The sequence below is a fragment of the Copadichromis virginalis genome, linkage group LG8 (genome assembly GCF_057382275.1).
Source record: "Copadichromis virginalis isolate Kocher_CV1m ecotype Utaka linkage group LG8, C_Virginalis_male_GT1.1, whole genome shotgun sequence".
NCBI lineage: Eukaryota > Metazoa > Chordata > Actinopteri > Cichliformes > Cichlidae > Copadichromis > Copadichromis virginalis.
In genome coordinates, this window is record NC_140625.1 from 6228225 (window position 1) to 6255310 (window position 27086).

General features: G+C 41.7%; 2 protein-coding genes across 6 annotated transcripts in view; both read left to right on the forward strand.

Annotated features, from left to right (window-relative positions):
- mpripb (myosin phosphatase Rho interacting protein b) overlaps nt 1-14263 on the forward strand; it is a 45052-nt gene extending 30789 nt beyond the window's left edge. The window contains exons 15-24 of one of the 3 annotated variants that reach the window (XM_085465496.1): nt 459-596; nt 2125-4701; nt 7520-7667; nt 7791-7908; nt 10498-10657; nt 10782-10895; nt 11052-11138; nt 11231-11393; nt 11486-11571; nt 13302-14263. In XM_085465496.1, the coding sequence (XP_085321622.1) occupies nt 459-596; nt 2125-4701; nt 7520-7667; nt 7791-7908; nt 10498-10657; nt 10782-10895; nt 11052-11138; nt 11231-11393; nt 11486-11571; nt 13302-13373 (3663 nt within the window). In that variant the 3' untranslated portion in view covers nt 13374-14263. The remainder of the gene's footprint in view (nt 1-458; nt 597-2124; nt 4702-7519; nt 7668-7790; nt 7909-10497; nt 10658-10781; nt 10896-11051; nt 11139-11230; nt 11394-11485; nt 11572-13301) is intronic. The other 2 variants (XM_085465497.1, XM_085465498.1) reach the window with 2 other exon arrangements.
- Nucleotides 14264-16824: 2561 nt separating this feature from the next.
- LOC146702574 (uncharacterized) lies at nt 16825-25503 on the forward strand. 3 transcript variants are annotated; one of them, XM_085465500.1, is made up of 6 exons: nt 16825-17004; nt 18095-20766; nt 22466-22559; nt 23754-23803; nt 23928-23991; nt 25443-25503. In XM_085465500.1, the coding sequence occupies exons 2-5, from the start codon at nt 18100-18102 to the stop codon at nt 23988-23990; spliced, it is 2874 nt and encodes a 957-aa protein (XP_085321626.1). In that variant the 5' UTR covers nt 16825-17004; nt 18095-18099; the 3' UTR covers nt 23991; nt 25443-25503. The 3 variants fall into 3 exon arrangements, with proteins under 3 accessions (XP_085321626.1, XP_085321625.1, XP_085321627.1); XM_085465499.1 differs by having other exon boundaries at nt 25417-25480; XM_085465501.1 differs by having other exon boundaries at nt 25420-25476.
- Nucleotides 25504-27086: the final 1583 nt, after the last annotated feature.

Below are 27086 nucleotides of genomic sequence, written 5' to 3' on the forward strand. Positions count from 1 at the left end.
TCCTACATAGGGCCAAGTAAATTTGCGTAGCTTTTTCTTTAATAAATGAAGTCATCATTGTAAAAATGCGTGTTTGCATTTATTCAGGTTGTCTTTAAGTCTCCTATTCAAATAACCATATGGTCAGGGCCTTTCTGTGGGGGGTGGCATGGTCTCCTCCCTCCTCTCTGGGTACTCTGCCTTCTCCCACAGCACCAATAACTGGGCGTTTGCTGCAGTTAGTGAGGTTATGATAATTGGTGATTCAAAATTGCCTCTCACTCTATGGCAGCTGGGATTGGCTCCAGCCCCCCTGTGACCCTGAATTGGATAAGCAGAAGAGGATGGATGGATGGATGGATATATATATATATATATATATATATATATATATATATATATATATATATATATATATATATATACACACACTACATTATATATTTTATATTCTAATATTCTTCCTGCCGTTTTTACAGATTGAGGACCTGAAGGCACAGTTGAAGAGCTGTCACAAGCAGCTCCTGGACTCAAATAAGCACAAACAGGAGCTGGAGATCCAGCTGAGAATGGCTCTGGAGAGAGAGCAGGATGACCGATCTGGTTACATCTCTCCGGTGAGTTGTCCCTTTATTCTGCTCTTATGGGAAGTCCTGTTGTAAACTCGATCAGTACATTCTTAACTGAGCAGTGGTTTCTACTTCATTTCGTAACATTTTCTGCATGTTGTATTTTATCGAGAGAAAATCGCAACCAAACTGACGAAGCTACAACGTGGCTACAGATAAACGCCTTTGCATGACTTCATTGCATGTGGAAAACGATAAGATTTCATTACTAAATTGGCTTATACTAGTTAATCTGCTCGCTTTGTGTTGTAGGTTTTTACTTTATCAGGACTCATGCAAGGAGTTATTTGAGTAATTTTCTTGATTTTGGACCAAAGGACTGTAGTTTTGCAGTTTCTGGAGAGGTGTTATTTCACTGTAAGTGTTAATTACATGTGAAAAGTGATAAACAGACACAAATATAAGAATAATGTTGAAGTGTGTTTAAACATTTACCGTATTTGAGTTTTTTCTCATAGAATCAATACAAAAAGATGAACATGAAATCAAAATTAGAAAAGCGGAAGTGAAATGATGGCATTTTTTTTTTCTCCTTGTAATTTTCTCTTTTGCATTTCGACTTCATCATTCAATTTATAGCAATAGAAAATGGAAAAAGCGAAACTTGAGTAGAACTTGTTTTCTTTTTGATTCATTTTTCAGTTGTTTGTTGCCGAATTCATGAAGAGAATTTTGTCTTTGAGTTTAGAGTGACATTTTCCTGCATAGTCTCTGGCACGATTGCTTCACTTGTTGAAATGTTTGTCTTGACATGGAATAATAACCTCTTGGCCTGTATTCTACTCATTTGCATGGACATCAGATTCTTCTATTAACTGCTATAAAGACATCCATTTGTTATTCTTTTAACAAATTTTATATGTAGAAGTGTACTGACATAAATGTATGATGTCGATTTCTTTGCCTGTGTTTTGATGTATGGATGGGTTCTTACAGAGTGAGGCTGAATGATGTTTTAAATACATATATATGTAAATTATATATAATTTTGTTTTTGGCAGATTTCAAGTATAGTGCTCTTACTCTAGACAGTGAATTATTTTGAGCAAGTTGGGAGGGTGTTTGAAGCATTAGATTTGAGCTGCATAATGCATTTCATTATCTCCTCTCAGACTTGGACGTGAAACCTGTGAAATGTGTGTTTGTAGGACCTGGTATGCCTTTCTATCCTTGAATAAACCACTCAGCTGAAACTAATATTGCATTACTTACCACTTAAAGTAACCTTTAACCATTAAATGTGCATGCTATTGGTATTAACTAACCCCAGCTATTTAAATCTTTCAGTTGCTTTTAATTTACACCTTTAAACCAAAAGAAATTTTTGGATTTGTTTTGAATCTGTTCATTTGCATAATTTGGTATTGTTATGTGGGAATGCTTAATGTAATGTCACTTTTTAATTTAATAATAATAATTTAAAGAGAAATAATTAGTAGTTAGCGCTGGAAATTATAAGCAAGCTTTGTGTCTCCCCTGCTGTGTGTTAACCAACTGTCTGGTCCCCTTTTCCAAGCTGGAGCAACCTTTGGGTCTGGAGGCTGATGTGACGCCCCAGATGAAGAGGCCCGAACTGGTTAGTTCTCAAGCGCAGAGTTTAACAAAGAAGTACCAGGAGACCAAAGAGCTCCTGAAGCTGCAAGAGCTGAAAAAGCGCAATATGCAGGCACAGCTTGGCCTCTCGCTTTCTCACCTTCCCATCAAGGACCCTTACTTTTCTGAATCCCACAAAACATCCATCCTGGAAGGCCCTCCCCCTGAACTTGTCCAAAAACCAGTTAGCTTTTTAATCCAGGACACCACAGAGGCTATTCAAGAACTAGAGGACTTAACGCATGACAATCCTCTGACTCTAAAGGAGCTGGCGAAAGTGTTGAAATTACATAGCTGTAATCAAGACACAGCAGAGAAGCATCAACTTCAGAAGCTGCTGGAGACCTGGAAGCACCAGCAGGAGTTAGAAAATGAAACCATAAAAAAGAGTTTAGCTAGAGCTGGAGAGAGCATCCGCAAATATGAAGCTCGTCTTCTAACCATGGAGGACATGGTGGGGAAAGTTCACAAGCAAAGTTTTGAAAGCCCAAAGGGCTCCTACAGTCTTCTGTCCAAAACTGAGAACTACTCAGAGTCGAGTGATGAAACTATTGGAATGCTGTCTCAGAGGATTGAACTTTTAACTAGTGAAAATGGAGCATTGAAACAGCGATGTCAGGAGATAATAAATCAACTGACTGAGGCTGACAGAGAGATAGACAGACTGAAAGCTGAACTCATCAGCCAGCAAGGTGGCAAACAGCATCACCTTGTCTTGGAGGAGCTGAAAAGACTAAAAGCTGAACTGGCTGAAAACCAAGCCAATGCCATAGACAGGGAGTATTACGAGAGGGAGTTGAATGAGAAGTCCTTGAGGCTCCATGAAGCGCTCGTTACATTGGAGGAGCTTGGCAGCATCCTTAAAGACACTGAAAAGAAGCTACAGTTAAGAGAGGCCACACTGAAAGGTCTGGGCTTCCAGGGAGATTATGAAGATGACGAATTAAACCCAGAGAAAGAGCAACTCCAAGAGCTGCTTGAAGCCTCAGAAGCAAAGTTATTTGAGACCAAGTCAAGCCTTCAGACTACAGAGCAGCGCTGTATGGAACTAGAAACTAGGAACAGTCAACTAGTTGAACTAAATCAGAAAATTGAGAAGGTCAGCAGAGAGAAGCTAGAAGAAGCAGAAAATGAAATAAGGGTGCTAAGAGAGAAGTTGGTAATGAGCATGAGTACAGATGAAAAGGATGCTGAATCTGTTGAGGCAGAAGAGAAGCATGTGGATGATAAAGGACTTTTAATGAAAGTAGTACAAGAGTTTGAGATGAGGTCTGCATCGATGAATCAGGTTGTGGAAATGTTAGAACAGGTAGATGTTGATGTTGAGAGTATGCTTGGTGAATTAAAAAGCACTTTATTTTCCTCTTCAGAGGAAGAGACATTTTACCCGAGTGGAAAAGATGCGTCATTCATGTTAAAGGGAGAGTTCTGGAGCCAACTGTTGGGCACCACTGTAGCAAAATCAAAGGAAGACGGACAGAGCCGTGACAGAGGGGTAGAAGAACAGATGATGGCAGAGAAGAGCTTAATGCTCTTGATTAGGAGGATTTGTTCGCAGGCAGACGTTGGAAGTGACAGAGTGACAGATTTGGGATCGATGTATAGCTGGCTTGATAATGAAACAAATGCTCTGATTCTTAAACAGTTAAAAGAAATTCTGGAGGAAAAGTCGCAGAGATTTAAGCAGATTGCCTCCAGTTTGAAGCTTGATAAAGATGACAAACTCCATTCTTTGGCATTAGCAAGCTTTGGCCAACAAACACAATCTTCCGAACATCTGCGTGAATCTCTCAAAGAAGCATACATATCTTACTTGATTATTAGGCTCAATGTCCAGTATGAGAAAGGGCTAAAGAAAAAAGAGGAAGAAGTAAAGATGCCTGGCATAAATTGTCCAAATTGTCCAAAATTAAGAGAAGTTGCCAGTGGGCTTCAGTCCAAATTGGCAGATCTTCAAAGTCAACTATCTGAGGCGTATTTGAAAGCTGCCCCAGGGTCTCAAACTCTGATTCAGATTGAAGGAGAATCCATTGATTCAGTCGATAAAACCATTGAGCTTCATGATATGATAGCCGAGCACAGGAAAGAGCTACGAGAAGTCAAAGATGGCTACGAGCAGGAAGTTGATAAGTTGAGGCAGGAAATAGCAAAAGCCAACGAGACACTTCGTCTCCGTTCAGAAGAGAATGTAAAAGAGATTGACTCGCTGACGAACTGTATGGAGAACTTGAAGGAGCAGCACGAGAGGGAGATGAGTCGTCTCCTGGAGAGGTTTGACCGGGAAATGGAAGAGCTGCGAAGCATGATGAATCTAGCAACTGCAGGCAGGAATGAAGCAGATGACAACGTACCTTTGGATCACGCCTTGACCCTGAAAGAGCGCATCCAAGAGCTGGTGACCCAAGTCTCAGTCATGACCGAAGAGATGAGACGGCGCGAAGAGCAGGGCGACGTAACCATTCTGCGGCTGAAATACGAGAAAGACCTGGAAAACCTGAAGGTGGAAGTGCTCCTTGTCCTTGCCATCCTCCATCTGTGATGCCTTGTTTTCCTTTGTGGCATTCCCAGATCCCCCTCCCTTCCCCAACATCTACTCCCTTCTCTCGCTCTTTGTTCCGTAAACCAATTTTCTTTTGTGTTGCATGAAAACTAACCTGCTGCAGGTTTATGTTATCACTGATGCTGCTTTAGTTGTTTATTGAGGAACCCATTTTGTTGATGTTTCGTCAAAGTTACCTTAATGAATACAAGACTGAAGCCTCAAACTCTGACTTGGAGTTTGAAGCTGATGGCTTCTCTCGAATTTGGGCTTCAGAAATCTGTCAGTGCCCGACTGTTCTGTGAAATGAGTTCCTCTATTGGTAGTTGAGTGTGCTTACTGATCTAATCTCGGCAGTTTTAGTTACAAAGCAAATAACTGATCCTTTGCAGCACCTTGAAGTCTTTTAGAGTTAAGAATTTTAAAAAGACCATTTCTGTTTTCAGATTAATATTAACTTTAATTCTTTTCCTTTTGCCGTTTCTACTGTTTATTCCATACTGTGACTGAAGACAACTGAGTACTAGCTTTTTTTCCTTGAACTTGTCAGCAGCTAATTGGCAGCACTTGTGATGAAACCCAATATTTTCTCAAGCAGAAAAATTAAATGCCATTCCTAAGATAATAAAGGCTTGTCCTCATATACAGGGTTGGGGGCGGGTTTCCCATTCGGCTCCAAGAGCTGCCCAAAACTGCACACCTCTGCAATGGGGAAAATGCCCTCAGTGACAAGACGTCACTGAATAAATATCTTGATCTGAAATTATTTGATATTTTCTTGAACATAAAGGACAACAGCTCCTAGTTTTTCAGTAGGATTTGTATTGGAGAAGGTTTAATACAAATTCCATTATTATACCCTAATTTGCAAAGGTATGCTTCCAAAAACTCCTGAATCCAGATAGGATAGGCTTCCAATGGTTATTTGTTCCTACGTTAGGCCTCACATTGCCATTTATAAACTACCAGAGCTAAAAGTAAATAAAACCATCCCCCATAAATCATCCTGCTATCAGAGGCACAAACAAATACATTAACACAATCAGCCATACCTGTTTATTAAACACAGTTTCTGAGCACTTAATGCAGGGATGTTTAATTTGATATGCTTACATGAATGAGTGTTTGGGGTTGTGTCTGCTAAGTTTCAGTTTTGAGGTAGTAATTGTCGATCACAGCTACAGTACGTTCTGTGATAATGAAATCTGTGACACCATGAATTCAGTAGATGTTGCAGAAAAACACAATTCAACTTTAACAGGGCAAACGGGACCTAGTTATAATTTTGTATGTCTAAAAGAGGGAATGGACATACGGCTTTGGTCAAAAGTTTATTTACACTCATCGTGGATATGAGTGTTGTTATTAATAATGAATTCTTTTGGAATGATTGTATAGCATACATCTTTATTCACTTTATAAACAAGAATTGGGTGAACAATTTCAAATTCATTTTGGATTTTCTCTGAAAGGCTCAAATATAAACATATATTCATTAAAACCTTTAAGAAGTGGTCACAAAGGTTCTAATATATCTTTTAACTTGACAACACCAAGGCTTATTACTGTTAGTTATTTATTAGCGATCATGATTGACTGCAGCTGGTAATTTCTCTTTGCCAGTATTTTTTGGATTGACCAGTAACACCTAGAATCACCATCACGTGATACGAAATTGGCCAGAAAGTTGAGGACCAGCCCAGGAACCAGCAAGGCTCAAGTCTGCCATGAGCTGGAAACCGCTAACTGTCACTGTCCAGAGTGAAGCCAGCTTTATGTGGCCACGGACTAGGAGGGAGTTAACAAAGAAAGAAGCCCCTGTTCAAAAATCAAAGCCTTCAACCGCCACTCAAATTTGCAGCTATAAATTTGGAAGCCAAATGGCCTCTGGAGAACATTGTATATGGTCAGACAAGAGTAAAACTGAGCTGCTCGGCCCCAATGACAATAGGTATGTTTGGATAGAGCAATACAGACTAGTATAGTAGCAAGATTGCATTATGAAGATGACATTTTAATTCATCATTCACACAGCTTTGTAGCACACCAGTGAGTTTTACTTGTGTTGGCTCCTCATATAGTCTCTTTGACTTCAGGCAAACCGAAGGACCTGGATCGGGGCACAGCCACCAACCAAACACCCAGATTAGTGGCAGCGAATGCAGGACGGAAGTAGGGCAAGGTTTTAGGTTGGGCAAGTGCAAAGACTATTGAAATCTCTTCTTATTGAGGATTATTATTCTCCCTCACTTTATTCTCACCATCCAGAAGTGGCAGTTTTGCAAGCTGATTGGGATGTCCTATGACACATGTAATGTTTGAGACACCCAGTTATATAATTGTCAGCTTAACCACACATTCCACCAAAGATTTGGCCTCCAGGCAGATTAGGATTTGTGTGTTAGCTGTAGGATACAAGTGCTGTTTGGAGTCCGGATTTCCAGAAGCTCGGATATTGTGCTGTGGATAGGAGATGGCAGCTTTTTTTTCTCTTACATCTCTCTCATTGTCTTTGCCCTTTTCTTACGTGCGTTGTGTATCCTGTCATTCCTTTTAATCCTTTTTGTACTCACACAGGCTCAACTTGCTCATGGCTGACAAGCTCAAGCTTGCAAGTGAATTGCTATAACTAAATTGATGATCTTTGCTGACATATAATTATATATAAAGGTCCAGGAGGTTTTTCCTCCTGCTCAGCTCCTGATCAGGAGAACCTTTTGGTCCCACGTTCAGGTGACCTGTAAACTCACAGCTGCAGTGTGCTCGCTTTTTGCCACAGGCCACCTGTGAGAGAGGTTTCGCTGCAATGGAGGAGTCTCACCAGAAAGTGATCGACGAGCTGCAGAAGAAACACCAGAGAGAGCTGGAGAACCTGAAGGAGGAGAAGGAGAGGCTGCTGGCCGAGGAGACGGCAGCCACCATCGCAGGTAAATAGAAAAAGTCGTACCAACTGTATCTTTTTCCTACTATATCTTTAGCTCATCATAACTTGCTTACAATGCGTTACAGTAAGTTTTGATTAAAAAGAAACTTTTTGTTTGTTATCTCAGCTATTGAAGCAATGAAAAACGCCCACCGTACAGAGCTGGAGAAGGAGCTGGAAAAGGCTCGCAAAACCAACAGCAATACGGAGAATGCAGACATCGAGGAGATCCGCAGACAGCATGAGTGAGTTCTTCTCATACCCATAAGCAGTGTTGGTCAAGTTACTTGAAAAAAGTAATCAGTAACTAATTACTGATTACTCCCCCCAAAAAAGTAATCCCGTTACTTTACTGATTACTTATTTTCAAGAGTAATTAATTACTTAGTTACTTAGTTACTTTTTAAAAACACGATTTACAACCTGAAGAGGTGATAAAGTGATAGATCTTTCAGCCCAATTCTACTTTTTCTACATAATCCATCATACAAAATGTAATCAAATGGAAAAGTCTCTTTTTTTAACTTGTTTTATCAGTTTTAATCTTTTAACTTTATGCATCAAGCAAAACATTTAATTATATGCAACATTCTCTGAATTGAATAAATTAGTTTAACATTTAAACCTATTTTCTACACATTCCAGCACATAAAATAAAATATTTTTTGTGTTTTCACTCACTCTTTCAAACAGATGCAAGTAAAACACAGCAGAAAATAAATAAAGTCAAAGACTCAGCGGTCCTTTTGCTCTATTTTCACCTGTAAAGCAGGAGCAGGGTAGGCGGAGTGTTACCCTGGTGCAGGTGTGCTGCGGTCAGTTGAAGAATCCGCGCGAGTGTCTCTGTGAGTTTCCCATCACGTCGTAGCTACTCGGTGCTTGCTCGGAAGTTTAGGGGTTTTTTTCGCTGTAAAAAGAAGTTTTCTTCCCACGCACGATGGACGCTAATGTTTTTGTCACTTTTTATGGAATCAAACTCAAAGTAAGGTCAGTACTTCCACACTTTAAACGCTGCACGTTCATACTCTCTCCCGCACTCGATATATTATCCATTGTTGATCTGCACACAGCTGCTGTCACCAACGTCGCACTTGCTTACGTCACTGTCATGAGACATTCTCGCAAAAAAAATCACGGTTTTAGTAACGCAGTAACGCAGCGTTCCTACGGGAAAGTAACGGTAATCTAATTACTGATTTTGCGATAGTAATCCCTTACTTTACTCGTTACTTGAAAAAAGTAATCAGATTACAGTAACGCGTTACAAGTAACGCGTTACTGCCCATCTCTGCCAATAAGCACCAAAGTGTTTGTAACCCCTCTCTCATCTCAGCTGATGAGGGCTGACAAACTATCAGGCTGGCTGAACCAGTGATCATGCCTGGTGGGACATGTCAAAAATGCTGTGAAGTAGTTGTTTGACAAGATACAGTGCATTGTATTCTGTGTCCTGATTGGCTGTAGACCACTGTCAATCAATCTCGTGCCGTGTCTCCTGTACAGTACAGAACGCGTTCAGCTTGTCAAATTTACATAAATCTTTGATCACTACCAGCGTGACTCTGAAGTGCTGCACCGTGTTTGTAAGTTTTCTCCCCAACAAACACAACAATGTCGATGAAACGTCGTCACCTGCAGGTGCCTTTGGTTTCATTCTATAATACTGGTCTTATTTTTCTAGCAGGTTTGAACTTTGAGAGTTTAAACAAGAGAGAAAAGTGTAAAAATGTTCATTCCTGTCTGAACAAAGTGTGTAATGAGGGGTTTTACAGCCTTAAAACATCTGTAATAACTGTAAAAAATAAAGTAGGCTACTTCGCAGATTTCACTCATCGCGGGTTATTTTTAGAACTTCCGCGATAAACGAGGGACCGCTGTATACTTAAAATATCTTATAAAGACAATTTTAGGTAAAAACTGAACCATTACTCCGTACGGTGTGGAAGTCTGTTATGCAGTGGTGGATTTTGGCTGGCACGGTTTGAGTCTATGTCCCTGACATTGAAGGAAAGCAGCCTTCCATGCAAATGGTTATAGGATGAATATTATGTGAGTTATGTTCTGGCCACAGCTGTCCTCAACTCAAATCTCAGCTGAGCTGAACACCTATTGCTAGCTATCAAAGCATTAGACTGCTTTTTTGTAGAAGAAATAAAATTCAGTTCATTTTATATTGTTAGGCACAGACCTTAATAATTCATTAATGTAGAGAAAATCCCAACAATCATGCTCGTCATGGATACATAAAAGAATATTCCTGTTGACTAAGTAGTCCACTGGACAGGAGGAAAAATTCAGATTAATCCGCAAGATGACTTAAAAAGGAGAAAACTGTTGGAATTGAGCCCAAGGTTAAAATTGTCTGTACAAATGTTCCACATGTATTTAAGAGTTGACTGAAAAAAGTAATGGTTCGTGTAGCTCGACTCTGAGTGTAAGATAATTGTACTAATAGGTTTCTGCTGACTGTGCAGGTGTCACTGCTGACTTGTTGGGACATGCATGCATGCACTGTGTTCAGCAGCTTGACAGCCTGTGATGCTTCACACAGGAACATGTGTGGAAGTGCAGGTGTTGACTATAAATCACACTGCATTTAAACTGGCTTAGATTTTTTTACATTCTCTATTTTCACTCTGATGCCGGATAAAAGGAGAAGCTCTTTTTTTTTTCTTTATTGCAGGGAACAGTTTGCTGCTGTTTATTTGCTCTGAAATAAAAGTACTCAGCATTAACCCCAAACTAACAGATGCTGAAGAACTGCCTGACCTTCAGGTTTTTTTCACTCCTGAAGTATTTTTTTCCTCTCAGCACGGTGTTGAATTGTATTTCAGGGAGGAGTTGTGTTCCTTCCAGCGGGAGATTGAGGTGTTGTCGGAACAGTATTCCCAGAAGTGCCTGGAAAACGCCCACCTGGCCCAGGCACTGGAGGCAGAGCGACAGGCCCTCAGGCAGTGTCAGAGAGAGAACCAGGAGCTCAACGCGCACAACCAGGTGCCGACAGAAACGCACACTGCTCACCTGAGCGCACAAATAACTGTGTTATAACTGCCCCAGTGGGCATGAAAGTGCACTGTCATTCTGAGTCTTCTGATTTGCTTCTGTGGGATGTTTTCAGGAGCTGAACAACCGACTGGCAGCAGAAATCACTAAGATGCGCTCCATGACCTCTGAGGATGGAGTGGGAGACACAAATACCACAATACAGGGGAAGGAGCTCTACGAGTTAGAAGTAAGGTTCAAGTCGCATAAGTTCCTGGATGTGAAACGTATGAAAACGAGTCTCTGCTAGTAAGGTTTTAATAGCCTCTCCTCAGGAAATGTTTCCACCCTCAAGGTGACTTGGCTCATATTTTTAGCATAATTTTTTCCTCGTCTTGTTTTCCAGGTTATGCTGCGAGTGAAGGAGTCTGAAGTCCAGTACCTGAAGCAGGAAATCAACTCCCTCAAAGATGAACTGCAAGCAGCCCAAAGAGTACATTTCAGTTTTTTTCTTTCCCCCTCATAAATTCATCACAGATCTAAAGATAAATCCTTTCTCTGAACTGCCAAACAATGTGCTTTCAGGATAAGAAATATGCAACAGATAAGTACAAGGACATTTACACAGAGCTGAGCATTGTCAAGGCCAAAGCAGAGCGGGATCTGGGCCGGCTCAGAGACCAGCTGCAGCTGGCTCATGAGGCGCTCGGGGAGCCGGCGCTGGAGGAGGTGGAACGAGGGGGCTATGGTACAAAAACGCGCCGCAAAACACACCTCATGTTGGAATCGACTCGCACCCAGACTCTTATCTTATTGTGACCGACACATTTTTTCCTCCAGATATCATGAAGTCCAAAAGCAACCCTGACATCCTCAAGATGGCAGCTGCTGCAGCGAAACGCTCAGAGCGCACCATGAGGTCAAAGGTGAGTGTCCTGTGAAGGGGCATGCAAAGAGTTTTATCAGATGTGTTAATTCAGGTTTTCTCATTGAACTCTATCACCCATTGTATCATTGCTCAAGCAACAGCAGATATTGAAAGTGGTTAACTCCAGCCTTCAAAAGCCTGAGAAGTTGTTTCCAGTGACTTGCTGCCACCTACAGGTCACCTGCTAAGTTGCATGCAGCATTGCATGCAAACCGGCTGCAATTTCCTGATCCATGTCGTGACTCCCATCAGAACTGCATTGTAGGCATTGTATTGCAAATGAAACACCGCAGTAGTCTTACACACACTTGCCTGTGTGTTTTCCCCCTTCTGTCTTCAGTCTGTGAGTCGAGACATGCCCTGGGACAGTTAGGGCTGCTGACGACGTGTAAGCTTCCTCCCCCTTCTCCTTTAGGTAAACCAAACCAGACGCACCCATGGGTGGATAAGCACACCCTCCTGTCCTCCACCTCTCAAGCCACTCAAAAGATCAGATTCTGCACATTAGTATGCACAAATACTCCACACTTGCATGGTGGTGAAGAATGAATGTCAGGTTTGGTAGAGTGACTGTGTATGTGACTTATCACTGGGCTTGATTACTAATATGTGGGTCCTTTCACTTTATCAGCCATGAACTGTATTGTATGAGGGGGTTACTTACACAGTGCTAAACAATGAAGTCCCAAACCTAATAAAAAGCTGTTTGTCAGACAAGTCAAGATGCACCTGAACTCTTAATTAATCAGCACTGTTAGGCAGGTGAATGATTAAAATGACAAGAACAACGTGGAAAAACTTTTCCTTCATCTTCACTTTCTCAATAAAATCAAAAAGTAATTTTGCTTGAATATCTTTAAATAGACTTGTTAACATGAGAGTTTTTGTCTTAGTAATAGTTTAATGTTCACAGTAAAATAATACTAGAAGTGTCTGCATCTAGTCGACTCAATATTTTGTTGTTCTTGTTGGTTAAACACATTTTATTAATGCACCAATGCATCAGTTCCCAGTTCAAAGATGCGGTTGGCGACTAACCAGCACGATCTCTATGAAGGGAAGTTGTGAATGAATAAGGGAGGAAGTAAAGAGGTCACAGCCTTGCTAACTGCCACAGTGCTTTGATGTGAAGCTGCCTAGCTTGGAAAATGCTTTTTCAGTTTGAGTGACTTCATGACAAAGGTAAATGTAAAATCAAATATAAAATGTTGGCCAAGATATGAACTTCAATCACAATGGTCATTTTATTTATTGCACATTTTGTTATACTTTTAATTCAATGTGCACAAAGTAAAAGCTTAAAAAGCAACATATGATTTACAGTGAAAAGAGCAAAATAAAATGCAAGTTAACAGTGAGAACAAAGAGGTTTGGAGTCTGCTTTTGAATATGTGCAATTAGCTGAACATTAAAAGAACTTATATATGTATAAGTTATAATGGAGAAACTTCGAGGTGAAGGAAAAGTGTTGACGTAAAACAGTTGAGTTAAACCCATTTTATGCAACCTTTTATCAGTTTTGGGACTCCATAGCACACATGCTAAAGAAGGGTTTGCTATCAGTTGTAGTGTGGTGTGTTAACACTCTATTTGAGAGGGATAACTCACTGGGTGACATCAGGTTTACACTGGGAGAAACACTGCTTGCTCAGAAACAGCACACGTGTCCAGAGTTGGGTTCATCATAAACTTATTTAGCGTCTGCTTTTTCTCTCTTCATCCCACCAGAGTCTGAAGGAAGGGCTGACAGCGGAGCAGAGACTCCACCTGTTTGAAAATAAAGACACTAAGGAGTTCTGACAGTGACACGTCACGTCCCCCTACCTTGCTGCATGTTTAGAAGCCCACTATATTTTAGCTCTGTAATGACTTATTTAGTAACAACTACACACTGGTCACCAAACACAGATCATTTATTATTAAAAACATGCTATGAAGTTTGAATTTCATGTTTAGTTTGCATTCCATGCACTTCAGTTAACTGTGACTTTTTTGTATTTTTTTTCCTTACTGTAAATACTGTTTTTAAATGAGCATTTTTCATGCATACACTAGAACTATGACTGTGTAAGCTACTGTTTTAACTCTCTAGACTGTTGCTAGCCAAAAGCATAAATGTGATGTTAAATGGCTAAACTACAACTACATAATGACGAGTAATACTTGCATAACAAAACCGTAGGAATGAGTCTGGCGTTCAGTCTGCACGTTAACGCTCCTCCTCTCCGTTATCATTCCAGCACAGATGGAAGTGTTGCTCAGTAAACAAGCTATAGAACAAAAGTGCTTGTCTGCATTAGAAAAAAAGTGCTCACCCATGTTGCTGCTTTGGGTTACTTTGAAATTAACATCAAAGATGTTTCTGCAGTCTTGGGGAAAAAAATCAGATAAAATCAGTGCGCGACAGCTGAATGCATCAGGACAAGATTCACTGACTATAATTTAAATATATATGAAAGTTTATATAGATTTTTTTTTCTCTCACTGCAATCATTGGTCCAACTGTATAGGAGTTGCTGGAGTTGGTTTATGTTTGTAGTCTTGTTCAGTGGCAGTCCCTTTGTATTTATTTAAGTGGTTGGGATTTTTCTTTCACATTCCCATTCCTCTGTACTCTATTATTGTAAATATAAAGCAAATATACACCAACTGACTACAGGTTTATTAGCAATAAATATTTTTGCACCCTTTTCTGTGTGTTTTGAAGTTTTGAACCACATTTGAACTCGAGGTGTGTTTTTTTTTATTTTTTATTTTTTTTTAATGGGGATAAATATTCTCAACAAACACTGAACACAACTTATTTTATTGTAACGCTTAAAGTCAAAGAGGGTCGGGCAAAGCACAATCAAATAAAACTTTAAAACTGACACCCACCCCCATTAAGAATATCTGGTAAATACAAAGCTGTACATATCTTCTGACTACTACAATCGCAGTGGTGGTAGGATCATGGTAAGAAGTCGCTTCTCTACAGCAAAAATGAGTCCCGACGAAGGACTGAAGTTCACCTTTCAGCAAGACCCCACATCCCAGATTTGGATACGGATTTCTCTCCTAATATTAGCTATTTGCTGATTTGTATGTATGACTCCAGACACATGAAAAACGTGAGAAACACTACAACCATTTAATTAGTGCTAATGACGCATAGTTTTTCCATGAGAAGGCATGCTGCAACGTCCCCTGTAACATGTTTTGAATGAAACAAACACAACCAGTTGATTTGAGCAGAATGTAAATGAGAAAATAAACAACTCCACACATAACAAATATTAGGGAATCTATTTTTTGGAATAAAAGTGTCTGCTAACATTTTCAGTATCATTATTCATCTTAAAAACTATTCACAGAAACCAAAACCCCCTTTTTTTTGTACCAAACTCTAAACATATTTCATTCTGCAAAGTTGACCAAATTGAACATGACCCTATGTGAACGAGTGGAAGTGCAAAAAAATTACAGTAGAAGAACTATTTTTTTGTACTTCCACACTGGCTTCATTTCTCAGCTCCAAAGGTTGTCCCTTGGTGTCAAAGGGTCTGGCTATAGTCATACGCAGTAATTGCTGTGACATTCCTTTGAGGCTGGAGTGAAAAGGTTTTGGTGACAATGAGCATATTCTATTACTGACCATGGTTTAACAAATGGACGTAGTAATTTATTTAGTATAACCCAAAATGAGACTTATAATTAGATGTGTTGAGGTGACTGTTGTGATCTGGCCTTATATAATTAAAATGGAATTGAATAAACCCGGGAACATGTTTACAAAGGCCTGTTTTAAATTTCTGAAAAACTATTTTCTTGCCATTGTTTACGACCTTCTTCATAATGGTCATCAGCTGTTTATTGTGCTTTAGCAAAACAATTCATTAGACAGTAGTATATGAACTAATTTTGTTACTTACCTATGAACAGTCCTGTGGTTTTCATTTCTCTGCTGCATTAACAGGTTGCTTTGAGGCCATTAAAAATAACTCAGATCTAAGGCACGCTAAGCTATTTTCAACTATAGAAAACCTGTACAGAAACAGGTTCAAAGTTTAAAGTGTGATGTTATGATGAAGTAGTACATGCCATACTGCATATGTTTTGCATACTGCATAGTACAGTACATACTTTGTGAAGGCAACAACCAGTCATACCTACTGCCACTTAGGATCACCAAGTAACCTAACCTCATGCATGTCTTTGAACTGTAGGAGGAACCCAGAGAGAACATGCAAACTCCACACAGACTCCCATGACCGTCTTGCTGGACGGTCACACATTACATTGTAACAACTGTTATTCACATCACCAAGTGATTTTAATGTAACTTTTGTTGTACAGTATGCATTGTGTATGTTAGTGGTATACTAATTGATGGAATACTTCCTTATCTCAGTCTTACCACTGTGCTATTGAACCTAAAGTGTGTTACCACTTTGGATTTCATCATTATTTATTATTCATCTCTGGCTCTCTTCCACAACTTGTGTTTTGTCCTGTCTCCCTCACCTCACTTCCAATGGCTCACGGTGTGGCATGGGTCCCCTCCCTGAGCCTCTTCTGTCAGAGGTTACTTCCTGTTAAACGGGAGTTTTTCCTTCCCACCTTCGCCAAGTGCTTGCTCATGTGGGGTCGTGTGATTATTGGGATTTTCTCTGTGTTATTGTTATTATTAGTAGTACCTCACAATATGAAGCACCTCAAGTGTAGTGACTTGATGCTAATATAATGAAACTGAACTATTATTATTATTAGTAGTTGTTGTTGTTGGCCTTTCTTTAATACTGCTATCAGTAGCAACGAAAGATCATAAAACACTCAAAAGTAAGGCACTGATTAGTACTTTCTATTAGATCACACCACTCGTCTCCCATAATGCCTTTCTGTTCCTTAGCCAAGTGACAACTGTTTCATTGCTCGGTTTGACTTGTCAGGGCACCCGATATCAGATGACGGCAATGCTGAATAAAAAGAAAACACAAAAAACTTTTCATCATCAGTGACTAGCAGCAGAACTTGACCTTGAAGTAGGCTAGCCTACTTCAAGGTCAAGTTCTGAAGCTTTGACAGCTGCAACCGCTGGATAACTGGCAAATTAATTTATCTGGAATAGATACTGAGTTTCATTTCGCGAAACCTTTTTTGTATTTGGACTTTGCTTTTTATTGACATGTTAAAATTTTATAGCACTAAACCTACTGGTAATTACTTTATTGTGAAAGGAGTGCCCGGAAGCCTTAGATTATGTACAACTTGACAGTGCTGCTATCAGAGTAGTGTGTTCCTGGAAAGTGTGTGGATCTTTATTTAATTTAGGGCTTTCTCACTTTGTAATTTTTACTGGGGTTCATTAGAATAGATGTGTTGCTGAAGGAGATGTGGGGCGGGAGGGATTCTTAACTGGACGTTTAAAAAAGCTGCGATTTCTCCCGTCCGGGTAAGTTTTGATCAGCAGCAGAACAGCACAGCGCATTACCTCCGCTCTGTCTTTGTTTCATCCAGCCGGGCCTTGCCCCGATGCTTGCTGTTCTCTTTAATTGAGAGAACGTCTCGCCAAACTCCATGAAAAGTAACCCGTAATTTGATAATACCTTGGTTTACGTGTTGTTTGGACCTCTACTAGCGAACAGGATGTCTTTCTCTAAATCTTTAAGATCTACTCTTCAATTCGGAACTCATTTAATAAAGCAAAGGCCACAATTTTAAACAAAATAAAACATCTTTAAATCTCATTGGCTGCTGTTTTCGCACTAAAGTTAGTAAGAGCCGCAGTAGGATGTAACCCACGGTGTCTGTCACTGAGCTATAAAAGTTGTCAATTTATCGGAATAATCACACTTTGCGGGCAGTGGACCTCGCCGAAATGAACAGTGGCTGTTGTCGATAAGTAGAAGTTGATAAATCACGTTTTGTATGATACGGTTTCCAGTCTTCAACTAAAAAGCCCTTAAAGTTCTCAAATCTTTAATGCAGTTAGAGAATGTTACCGGAGCCGGGCCTAGCTAGCGTTAGCTGTGGCTAAGCTAAGTGTGGTTAGCAAGCTCGACCTGTTAGTTCTAGTAGTTAAAAAGTCAGTCCAGCGTTCGGACAGAGATTATTGGGTAAACGTAACAACTTTTTATTCAGAACATTTAATACTATTAAGACAATTTGGAAATAAGCCAAAGCGTAAATTGTCAGTTAACCCTTGCCATATTCTCCAGCGTTAATGAAAATCAAGCACACGTCAGTTTCCAAGCTAATTTTAATAGCATGACTTCATTTGTACGGGGTTGTGGTTCAGTTCTTTGCTTCAAATGAAATAAGCTTACTTTTGAGTGTGTTGAATAACAGTGTAACAAAGTGTCAACTCAATGTAATGGTAAAAAGTAAAACTGTGATTTGGAGCTTTTGGGGGGAAAGAGTATTTGGTCTTAGGAAAGCCACTCTGGTTATCCTGTGTAGTGGTGAAATAAACCCAGAAACTGATCTCTGTATGCCACCATTTATAAGCTAACATGAATATCTTCTTCATTTTTCTACTGCAGTTGTTATGGAGCAGCCACCAGGGAGCATAGATGATCTACAGCCTCAAGAGCTCTCTACTTCCTGCATCCCCACTGTGATCGACCTGGCCAGGAAAGGGGAAGAATGTGTCCTCAACTCCACGACGGCTTTTGATGGCTTGTCGATGGTCAAGAGCCCCGGCTGGTTCCCAAACTCTGGGAACAGCAACCCTGGATTACAGGGATTCTCAGAGACCAGCTCCTCAGACATCGCACACCAATCAGGGGATCAAATTCAGCCAGACAATGCCTTCTCGCGCACTACAGTCACCCTTTCATACGTGAGCCGGTCTCACGTCTTGTCTTTTCAAGACACCCTATCTCAACACTCGCCTCTGTACAGTGTGTCGCCTATCAGCAAGTTCTCCCTCCACCCTCCTTGTGACACAGATAAAGGGCTCGGGGAGACCGGCTATGCAGTGAACCAGCATTACTTGGCGCAGGTTGAGGGGCCCGAGGACCTCGCCACACAGACGGAACTTTTTCAGTCATTGTCTCAGGCTCAAGGGGGACTGGAGAACAATGTGGACAGAACACAGGACTCTCATGAGTGTAACAGTGGAGTCACTTTCGGTGAGAATCACAGCCTTGCTGGTGATGACAGCCCACATCTGGATAACTGTTCAGGAGCATGTGCCGAATCCTCTCCAGAGACTGTCACCCCTGTCACAGAGAAGGACGAGGAGAAAGCAGGCGCTGAGGTGCTCTTTCTCATGTCTAAGACACCAGAGCAGGTGGTTGCCTCAGACAGTGCGGGTGCCAGAGACCTTTGTTCACTGAGCAGGGAGTATATAAGTCCTCTGGAGGACCCTGTTTCCCCCTCTGCTACCTCACTGGACGATGTGGAAGATGTATTTGTGCTGCCTCAGGCCTCGAGCTCACCCAGCGGCGACAACTCTTATCTTGAGACAACTGAGGGGGTCTCGTGTGATAGCTTGAATACAGAAGGGGCCATTCAGCCAAGCTCTGGCATCAGCGATGGCATCACAAGGTTGGATTCAAGTGATGAAAATAAACAGCCGGGCAGTAGACGAAAGGCTGCGCTGGAGCCTTTGATCGACTTGACAGATGATGTTTGTGCAGCGGAAGTTCCTGAAAACAATCACAAGACTGTTATTCCTCACATGAACGGGAATGCAAAGGCACTAGAGAGAAGTTTGAAAGAAAAGAAGCTGCCAATACGTTCCAGCAGAGGGACACGGCTAGAGGCCATAGTTATGAATATAAATTCAAGCAGGTATAAAGTATCAGGATGCATACGCACTAGTAACAAAGTTAATGCTTCCCAGTCAACATCTAGCGATTCCACTATATCTATTTCTAAGAAGAAAGACTCTGTGTTAGCAGGTAAAAGGAGAAGCCGAGTAAAAGTGTCTGCCTCAGCGAAACCAGTGAAACAGAAAGCAGTAACTCCTCTGAAAAGAGGCAAATCAAATAACCTGAATACTGACAGCTGCAAAGACTCTACCTCTGATTCAGAAATGATCGGTAATTCTAAAAAGTCGCGGCGCAGCGCGCCTCCAAAAAGCCCCCGGTCTGCTGCGCGGAGAGAGAGTTCAAAGACTGAACCGGTGAATGTTTCCCAACCTGTGCACCCACCCGAAACTAGCCCTGTGAAGTCAAAGAGGAAAACCTCCCCACAGTCAAGTCCTCAGTTTGCTCTACATAATAACTCAAAGGAGGAGCCTGAACTGCTTCCTCAGCCAGACCCCTCAGTGGAAATCCAGGTGGCAAGATTTTCACCACCATCAAAATCTCCAAAGAAAAACCAAGGCAAAGCCAACAGCAGATCTCCTGCTAGCAAAGCGTCGCCCACTGCCAAGACGAAGGCTGCTCGCACTCCCAAAAGAAGGCGAAAGAAACATAAAGCGGGTCAGTCTTCGTCCATGTTTTCCCCAAAAGAGCCTGAGATCAAGCTCAAGTATGTCAACTACAAGGAGGATAAAAGGGATATGAGGCCAGACAGTTTCTCTCCGTTTATCCACGTGGAGCGTCAGCAGTCCTCTCCGTCGCTGTGTACTGTCGTCAATTACCCAGAGGAGGTAAGGGCGCAGCACAAGAAGGGCTCGCAGCAGCAGGCTAATACCAGCGGCTTCATTTCTGCAGTCGTACCCAGCACTTCCTGTCTGCAGCTGGGCCGGGTGTCCACTCACGGTCAGGATCAGCGCCCTCTTATCTGCTGCCTGTGTGGGCAGTCAGCCAACGCCATGGACTTGGGGGACCTTCACGGCCCTTACTTCCCTGAAGGTTACCAGCCGAGCACCAAAAAACCAGCCAGCACTTTAGGCCTCAAAGAGGATGACTACAGTGATTCGGACTCTTCATCTTGCAGCATGAGAGGAAGGGGGAGGAAGTGTGCCGCTGTGCCCGCTGTGCGGGCCCTGAGGCCTGGAGCTCAGCTGAAGAAGAGGGGCCTAATAGAGAACCACCGATGGAACATCAGCACCATCGGCACAGGCAGCCCTGCAGCTAAACGAGTGCGGTCAGATGCTAGCTCTGCGAATGTGGAGGACTGGTATAGCCCCCCTATGTTGCTTCTCCAACCTTGTGAATACTGGCTTCATGAAGACTGCGGCATCTGGTCTGCAGGCGTGTTCCTTGTGAAGGGCAAAGTGTACGGCCTGGAGGAGGCTGTCAAAGTAGGCCAGGAGACGGTAAATCTGCACTTTAAATTTGGAGTGTTGCACAATAGCACATGGACTCATAGCTGATATAATGAAGCTGGAAATGAAAGCAGCATTGTGATGTTAATGTACTGCAGGTGGCTTGTTTTCTGTGCCTGTAAGAGAGTTATATATTTTAAATGCTTTCAAATCACTGCAAGAGGAAATGTGAATAATTAGCTTATTAGCTCAGTTAGAAAAACACTGGAAATTATTGGTGCAGGGAAAACGACAGTGAGACACTATTTTTGGGGAGATCTCTTTACTTTTTGGCAAAGTTTTAACCATCTACACAGTAAGATGGGTACAGTGCATTCTCTTTTGAGGCCAAAAGTCAAAATTTGCAAATAGCCAGTCAGGATTTCTCACCTGGAACACCTCCCTGAACTCAGGCTTCCAACTCGGAAACCTGGAGCAGTCTCACTAACTGTAGTCTGTGTAGCTACTGTTGTATATTTTCTACTGGCTAAAATAGTCATATGCACTGACCCGGTTCTGTCTGTGAACGTGCTGCAGCAGTGTTTTTAAGTACTGAAATCCAAGCATAGGGAGTGTTGTTAGTGATGTATTAGTAATAAATATATACGCTCCCCCTTGCTGAGGAGCAAATGAAATCCGGATTTTCCAACTTTGCTACCAAGACTTGGTAACCTCGAGAGTGACGCCACTCCCGGTTCCAACATGGGTCCTCCAAGGCCGTTATTCTTAAGGAGAAAAATGGTGCCAGTGGCTTTACAACCATATAATTACAAGCACTGTGCAGTCAGAGTTAGGTTCTAATTTAGCTCTTTATAACCTATTTGATATAACCAGTTAGAAACCTTGTGAGAAAAGGCGAAAATGACCGAAAGTTGATTTAAAGGTTCTAGTTTCTGAAACTATCCTTATTCAGCATGTAGTTCAGATGACCTAGTCCAGAATTCCCCCAATGTTTCATTTGCCTCTTTTTAAGATAAGATCATTAAATTAAACATTGATCTCTTTTTAAGTCATTAGTAGAAATCTTGCATAACTTAAGGCCTTCGATATTTATATGATGATATCAAATGTGTGTTTCATAAAACAGTCCCTGCAAAATGTGTCACGGCAAACTTTTGACTGTTGGTTGAGGTCATACAGCTCAAGATAACCTGAGCTAGCTTGTGTTCATCCATTGTTCTACACATACACTTGAGACACTGCAGCTGGAGGAGCAGCTAGTGCCAGCATGTCCCTGCAGCCACCGGAGTAGGAGTTATGCATAGAAATTAATAGAGGTGATAGTATATTTTAGCTTGAGCATGCCTCGGGGACTTTTAGTTTGATGCCTGATACGACTGAAGATCAACATTGGCATCTTAAAGTCAAAGTGTCTCCTGTATGAAGGGTACACCAAGGCAGCGTTCTTTCAATTTCTCCCAAGGTGATAAGGTGTTAACCATCTTAAACCATCATGAGTCAGACCGATGTCAGATTGGTGGTAAATGCAGCCTTTCGGTTTCGCTTTATTTTGAAAGACTGTTAAAGAGCCTCACTGTTTACATCACCCATTGTACATTATGACGACTGCTGCTGAAGGCAGTGTTTTAATTAAAACTATATAGTAATTACCTTAGTGCTATATATCCTGTCCCATGTAGTAAAAATGGAAATCACAGCTTGCAGAAGTGTGCACGATGTCTTCTCTTAACCTCATCTGCTGTTTTTTCAGACGTGTTCAGCGTGCAATGACCCAGGTGCTACGCTGGGCTGTTTCTTCAAAAGCTGCCCCAACAAGTACCACTACAGGTGTGCTCTGGAGTCAGGTACGCAGCAGAGCAAAAACTCTTATCATGCCAGTCTTGTGCAATTTTAAAATTTGCATGCATGCTTAAGTTGTAGACTGCATGTAAAAGATGGACCCGAATTAATTTCATTGACCAATAATTTTCGTCATAGTTTGAAACTTTTGTCACGAAATGTCTGTGAAGGTTCTCAGTCATCCAGGTCATCGTAGTCAAAGGAGCTTGCAAAGAAAAGCGTCTGGACTCCTTTAAGTTGCTTGAAGACGTTTCACCTCTCATCCGAGAAGCTTCTTCAGTTCTAAGGTCAAATGGCGGAGAGTCCCAGATTTAAACCCAGTGGGAGTATCCCCCCCCCACAGAGGGACAAAAGGACCCCCTGATGATCCTCTAATCACCTGAGCCAAGGTGTGAAAATGGGTGTGGGTCCCAATCAGCCAGGCTCCTTTGACTTTTGTCACAAAATAAAAATGAGATAATGCAGGGGAAGTGATACAATCTGAAGTAATCTCCTTGTGCATATTTGACTCTGGCCAATGCAGAAGTGCCTCAAACTTGGATTCTTTCTGCTGGCGCCTGTGTTTGGGGAAAAATGCTTTCAGTTGTGTAGAAGTCCGCGGGAAAACGGCCCTGGCTCTAGGTGACATCCGTAAACCTTTTACGGAGTGTTTTATAGTCTTAACTGGTAGTTCCAAGTTTTCTTAAATACAGCATTTTTTTCTCTAATAGTCAAAAAAGCGAAGTATGTTTTAGGGCTTGGTGGCCAGGTTCATCTTTTATATACAGTCTATTTTTTCAGGCTTATCTTGAGTGTTGAATTTACTTACAGTAGCACGCAGCCCTGCAGGTTTTCCTCTGGTGATTGGAATTTTTGCCACCACCCACACTTTGATGGAGTAACTTTAGATTTATGTATGCCATCTGCCCCTCTGACTACTGTTTTTACTCTTTCTTATTTACTTTTTTTGCTCCACATCTGAAGTCTCAAATTAAACTTTAACAGGTACAAAGTTAAAGTTGAACACATACACCCACGACTGTTGCTTTGTGCTCAGTGTGTGCGTGCACGCATGTGCACTGTTCTGAAAATAGCTCCTTTGTGAAGGGCTGTTGGCTCTTATCACTTCCGCTCAGGCTGAACTTGCACGTGGGGGCGTTTGAGCCTTGCAGATGAATCAGTGCATCGTTGCCAACTCCTGTTCTGTTCTTGTTCTGCAGACTGTGTACTCATTGAAGAAAACTTCTCCATGAAGTGTAAGAAGCACAAGGTGAGCAGCAGTGCTCTTTAAAACTGTATTTGTGTGCGCTTTTAAAATGTATGTTTGCTCTTATTGAAGATTTGGCTTGTGATCATTTAAAAACGTAACCTCTGGATTTGTGATGTCTTCTTAGAACAAGACATTCAAAGGCCCCTCCAGGGAGCAGATGGGACGAAAGGGGACAGAAACCTCGTGAGGTCAGTAAATACTTTTTCTGCTTTCTGCTGATCAAACCACTGACAGTTGAAATATATCGGGCAACAAGAGAGCGTTTTTTGTATTTTTAAAGCTGTGAGCCAGTATAGTGGTTATCTTGGTTTGGGGTATCTGCTGAGCGGCAAAAGTACACAAGCTAATTTTAATTTAGCTCGTTTTCTAAACCCACAGTACCGATTTGCACGAGGCATCAACTTCCTGAAAAACAGTATTGAGCATGGTTTTAGTTTAACCTCAGCCACAATCAAATCATATGTAGACGTGCTGTTACCTCTAGAACATCGAAATGCAGCCAGAAATGAGTGATTTCATTTAACTGTTTCCATTAACTGTTCATGATATTATAACAATCTGGAAGTGAATGGGAAAGACAGCAACTCAGGTTAGCTCAAGAACAGTGTGTACAGAACTTAATGGAAAGGGTTTCCATGGCTGAGCAGCTACATCATCAACCACAATGCAAAGTGTTGGATGCATGGGTGTAAAGCATGTTGACACTGGACTCCAGAGCAGTGGAGACATGTTCTCTGGAGCAGCGAATCACACTTCTCCGTTGAGCAATTCGATGGACGAGTCTGGGTTTGGTGGTTGCCAGGAGAATGGTACTTGTGTGACTACACTGTGCTAAGTGTAAAGTCTGGTAGAGGGGGCATTATGGTGTGAGGTATGAGTTGGACTCGGCCCCTTAGTTCCAGTAAAAGGAACATTTTGGCCACTTTCATGGTCCCAACAGTTTGGAGATGACCCGCTCCAATTTTAACATGACTGTGCACCAGTACATAAAGAAAAGCCCATAACGACATGGACGAGAGAGTTTGGTGTGGATAACTTGACTGGCTTGCACAGAATCCTGCCTCAGCCCGACAGAGCACCTTTGAGATAAATTGGAGCAGAGACTGAGCTAGCTAGGCCTTCTCATCCAACATCAGTGTCTGACCTCACAAATGTGTTTCTGGAAGACTGGTCAAAAATTCCCATAAACACTCCTAAAACTTGTGGAAAGCCTTCCCAGAAGAACAGAAGCTATTACAGCTACAAAGGGTGGGCCTGCATCATATTAGTCACTATGGATTAAGAATAGTGTTCGCTCAAGTTTATATGCATGTGAAGGCAGATGAGTGATTACTTTAGGCAATATAGTGTATTTGTTAAAAACATATAAGCTAGTTTTATTAGATCGGAGGGTTTACTTTAACAAAGCATGGTTAAGTTTTTACTAAGGGAAATGGGAAACAAATGAGAAACATTGAGACAAATCGACCTGCTCTTATCACTCGAGCTACTGGTGGTTAGGATCCCGAACCCTGGTGTGATGACTCATGTAGTGGCAGCTGCTGCTACTTTTTTTGCTCTCTATGAAATGCATTGAGAGGGGGTTTTTTTTGTTTTTGTTTTTCTCCTGTTAGAAGATTCACCTGCAGCATTTTCGCAGGCCTTCCCACCACCTCGCTGGTAACCATGGCGACACTGGACCAGGGTTGTTCTGACTGACAGCTAGCACCCGCAAACCTTAACTTCACCCTCTGTCCTTCAACTGCACTGTTAACCCCCACCAGGCACTGGGACTGGAGGACCCCGGTCACCTCCCTCAGTCCAGTCTGACAGTACTTATCAGCCAACACCACCCGCGGACTGACGAGAACCGTTCTTGAAGTAACATGCTGAATTTGTTATTTGTGTAGTTATTTATATGGGATGTTTTGGTTTCTTTTTTCTTCTTCTTCTGAATTAAATATGAATAACAATCAAAGATATTTAATTTTTTTTAAAGATTTTCTAAGTATTTGATTATATTTGGGTTATTTATTCTTGTATTGGTTTCTTTAGCAATTGTCAAAGAGGTTGGATTGAGTGTTGTGTTTTGTTTTTTTTTAAGTTATTGCTAAAGCAGTTTTGATGTTGAATTAAACAGCCAGTCATGGAGACAGAAAGAAGGGGCTGGTGGTTCAAGGTAGTACCCTCCCAGAGTAAAGGTACCTGATTATCGTCAACACAACAGGGTTCCAGATTTAATGCAACACCTTGTTGGATCATTATGCTTTCTGTTTCCCGTGCAGATTCACCCAGCAGGTGTTACTGAGCGAGCCGCAAAGCGTGCATGTATTTGAATGTATTTTCACAGGAAGCACTTTGGCCCTCTGCTCCAGCTGCAGTATTACTGTCTTCAGCTGACCACTGCCTCCAAACGTTGTTGGCTTCAGGCTCTTATATCTGGCTTTTGAGGCTCATTGGTCACCTTGTCAACTTAAAATAGTCAGATCCAACTGCCTGCCTCCCACCTCGGCCTGAGAGAATTTCTGCCTGTACGATCTTTAAATCAGTTTGGATCTTTACAAACTTCAGTCTGAATTGTTAGGAGCTGTGTTAGGGGTTTATAAATTATTAAACAATTAATTTTCTTCCACTCCTTAAGGAAAGGGAATCCTGTGTTAGATTTCCCTTTCATCATCTCAACAAACCAGCCCCCTTAGACTACAGGACCACTCAGCTGCTCACTTGACTTCAGACCCAACAAGGAGGGGCAACAGTTACTCTGGTGTTCCATCAGTCTTAAATTGAATAGGAATGGCCGCGCTAGTATTAAGGTTCCTGATGTCTTTACTTGGGCCTACATGCTGCTTTTGAAGAAGCCTTATCTGACTTACCAGCGCTACATGGACTCAGTGTTCCTTCACTAGCTTGTGGTCCAACAACAAATCCGTGGATGTACTGCACACGGTGTTCCTGAGGGCAGCTTGCATGCACTTTTATGCAGCAGACTCTGTTGTTAGTAATACCAGATACGTGCTGGGCCGCCTCCTAGTAAAACCCTCTGACTGCACAGGTGCTCACCTACTCTGTGGGACTGGCTCAAACCCAGCGTACCTGTTGAGGACGTCAGACTCTGTTTTTTGTTTTAGAAGAAAAAGTCTTTGTGATCAGTTTTGGTGTTAAAGTCTGTGTACTTCTCCTTAGCGCCATTAGGAGCAGCACTGTGCTGTGTGAGGCCCATTAAGCCATTACTCGATGTCAACAGACATCCACACAGAGGCAGCTGAAGGCTTCGTCTGCTTAGTGTCTCACCAGCAGCAGCAGG

Bases quoted from the DNA above. Each gene is read 5' to 3' on its own strand.
- LOC146702574 (XM_085465500.1), top strand. From the start codon at position 18,100: ATGGAGCAGCCACCAGGGAGCATAGATGATCTACAGCCTCAAGAGCTC. The intron at 20,767-22,465 runs GTAAATCTGCAC...CTGTTTTTTCAG, and splicing joins TCAAAGTAGGCCAGGAGACG to ACGTGTTCAGCGTGCAATGA. The intron at 23,804-23,927 runs GTGAGCAGCAGT...ATGTCTTCTTAG, and splicing joins TGAAGTGTAAGAAGCACAAG to AACAAGACATTCAAAGGCCC.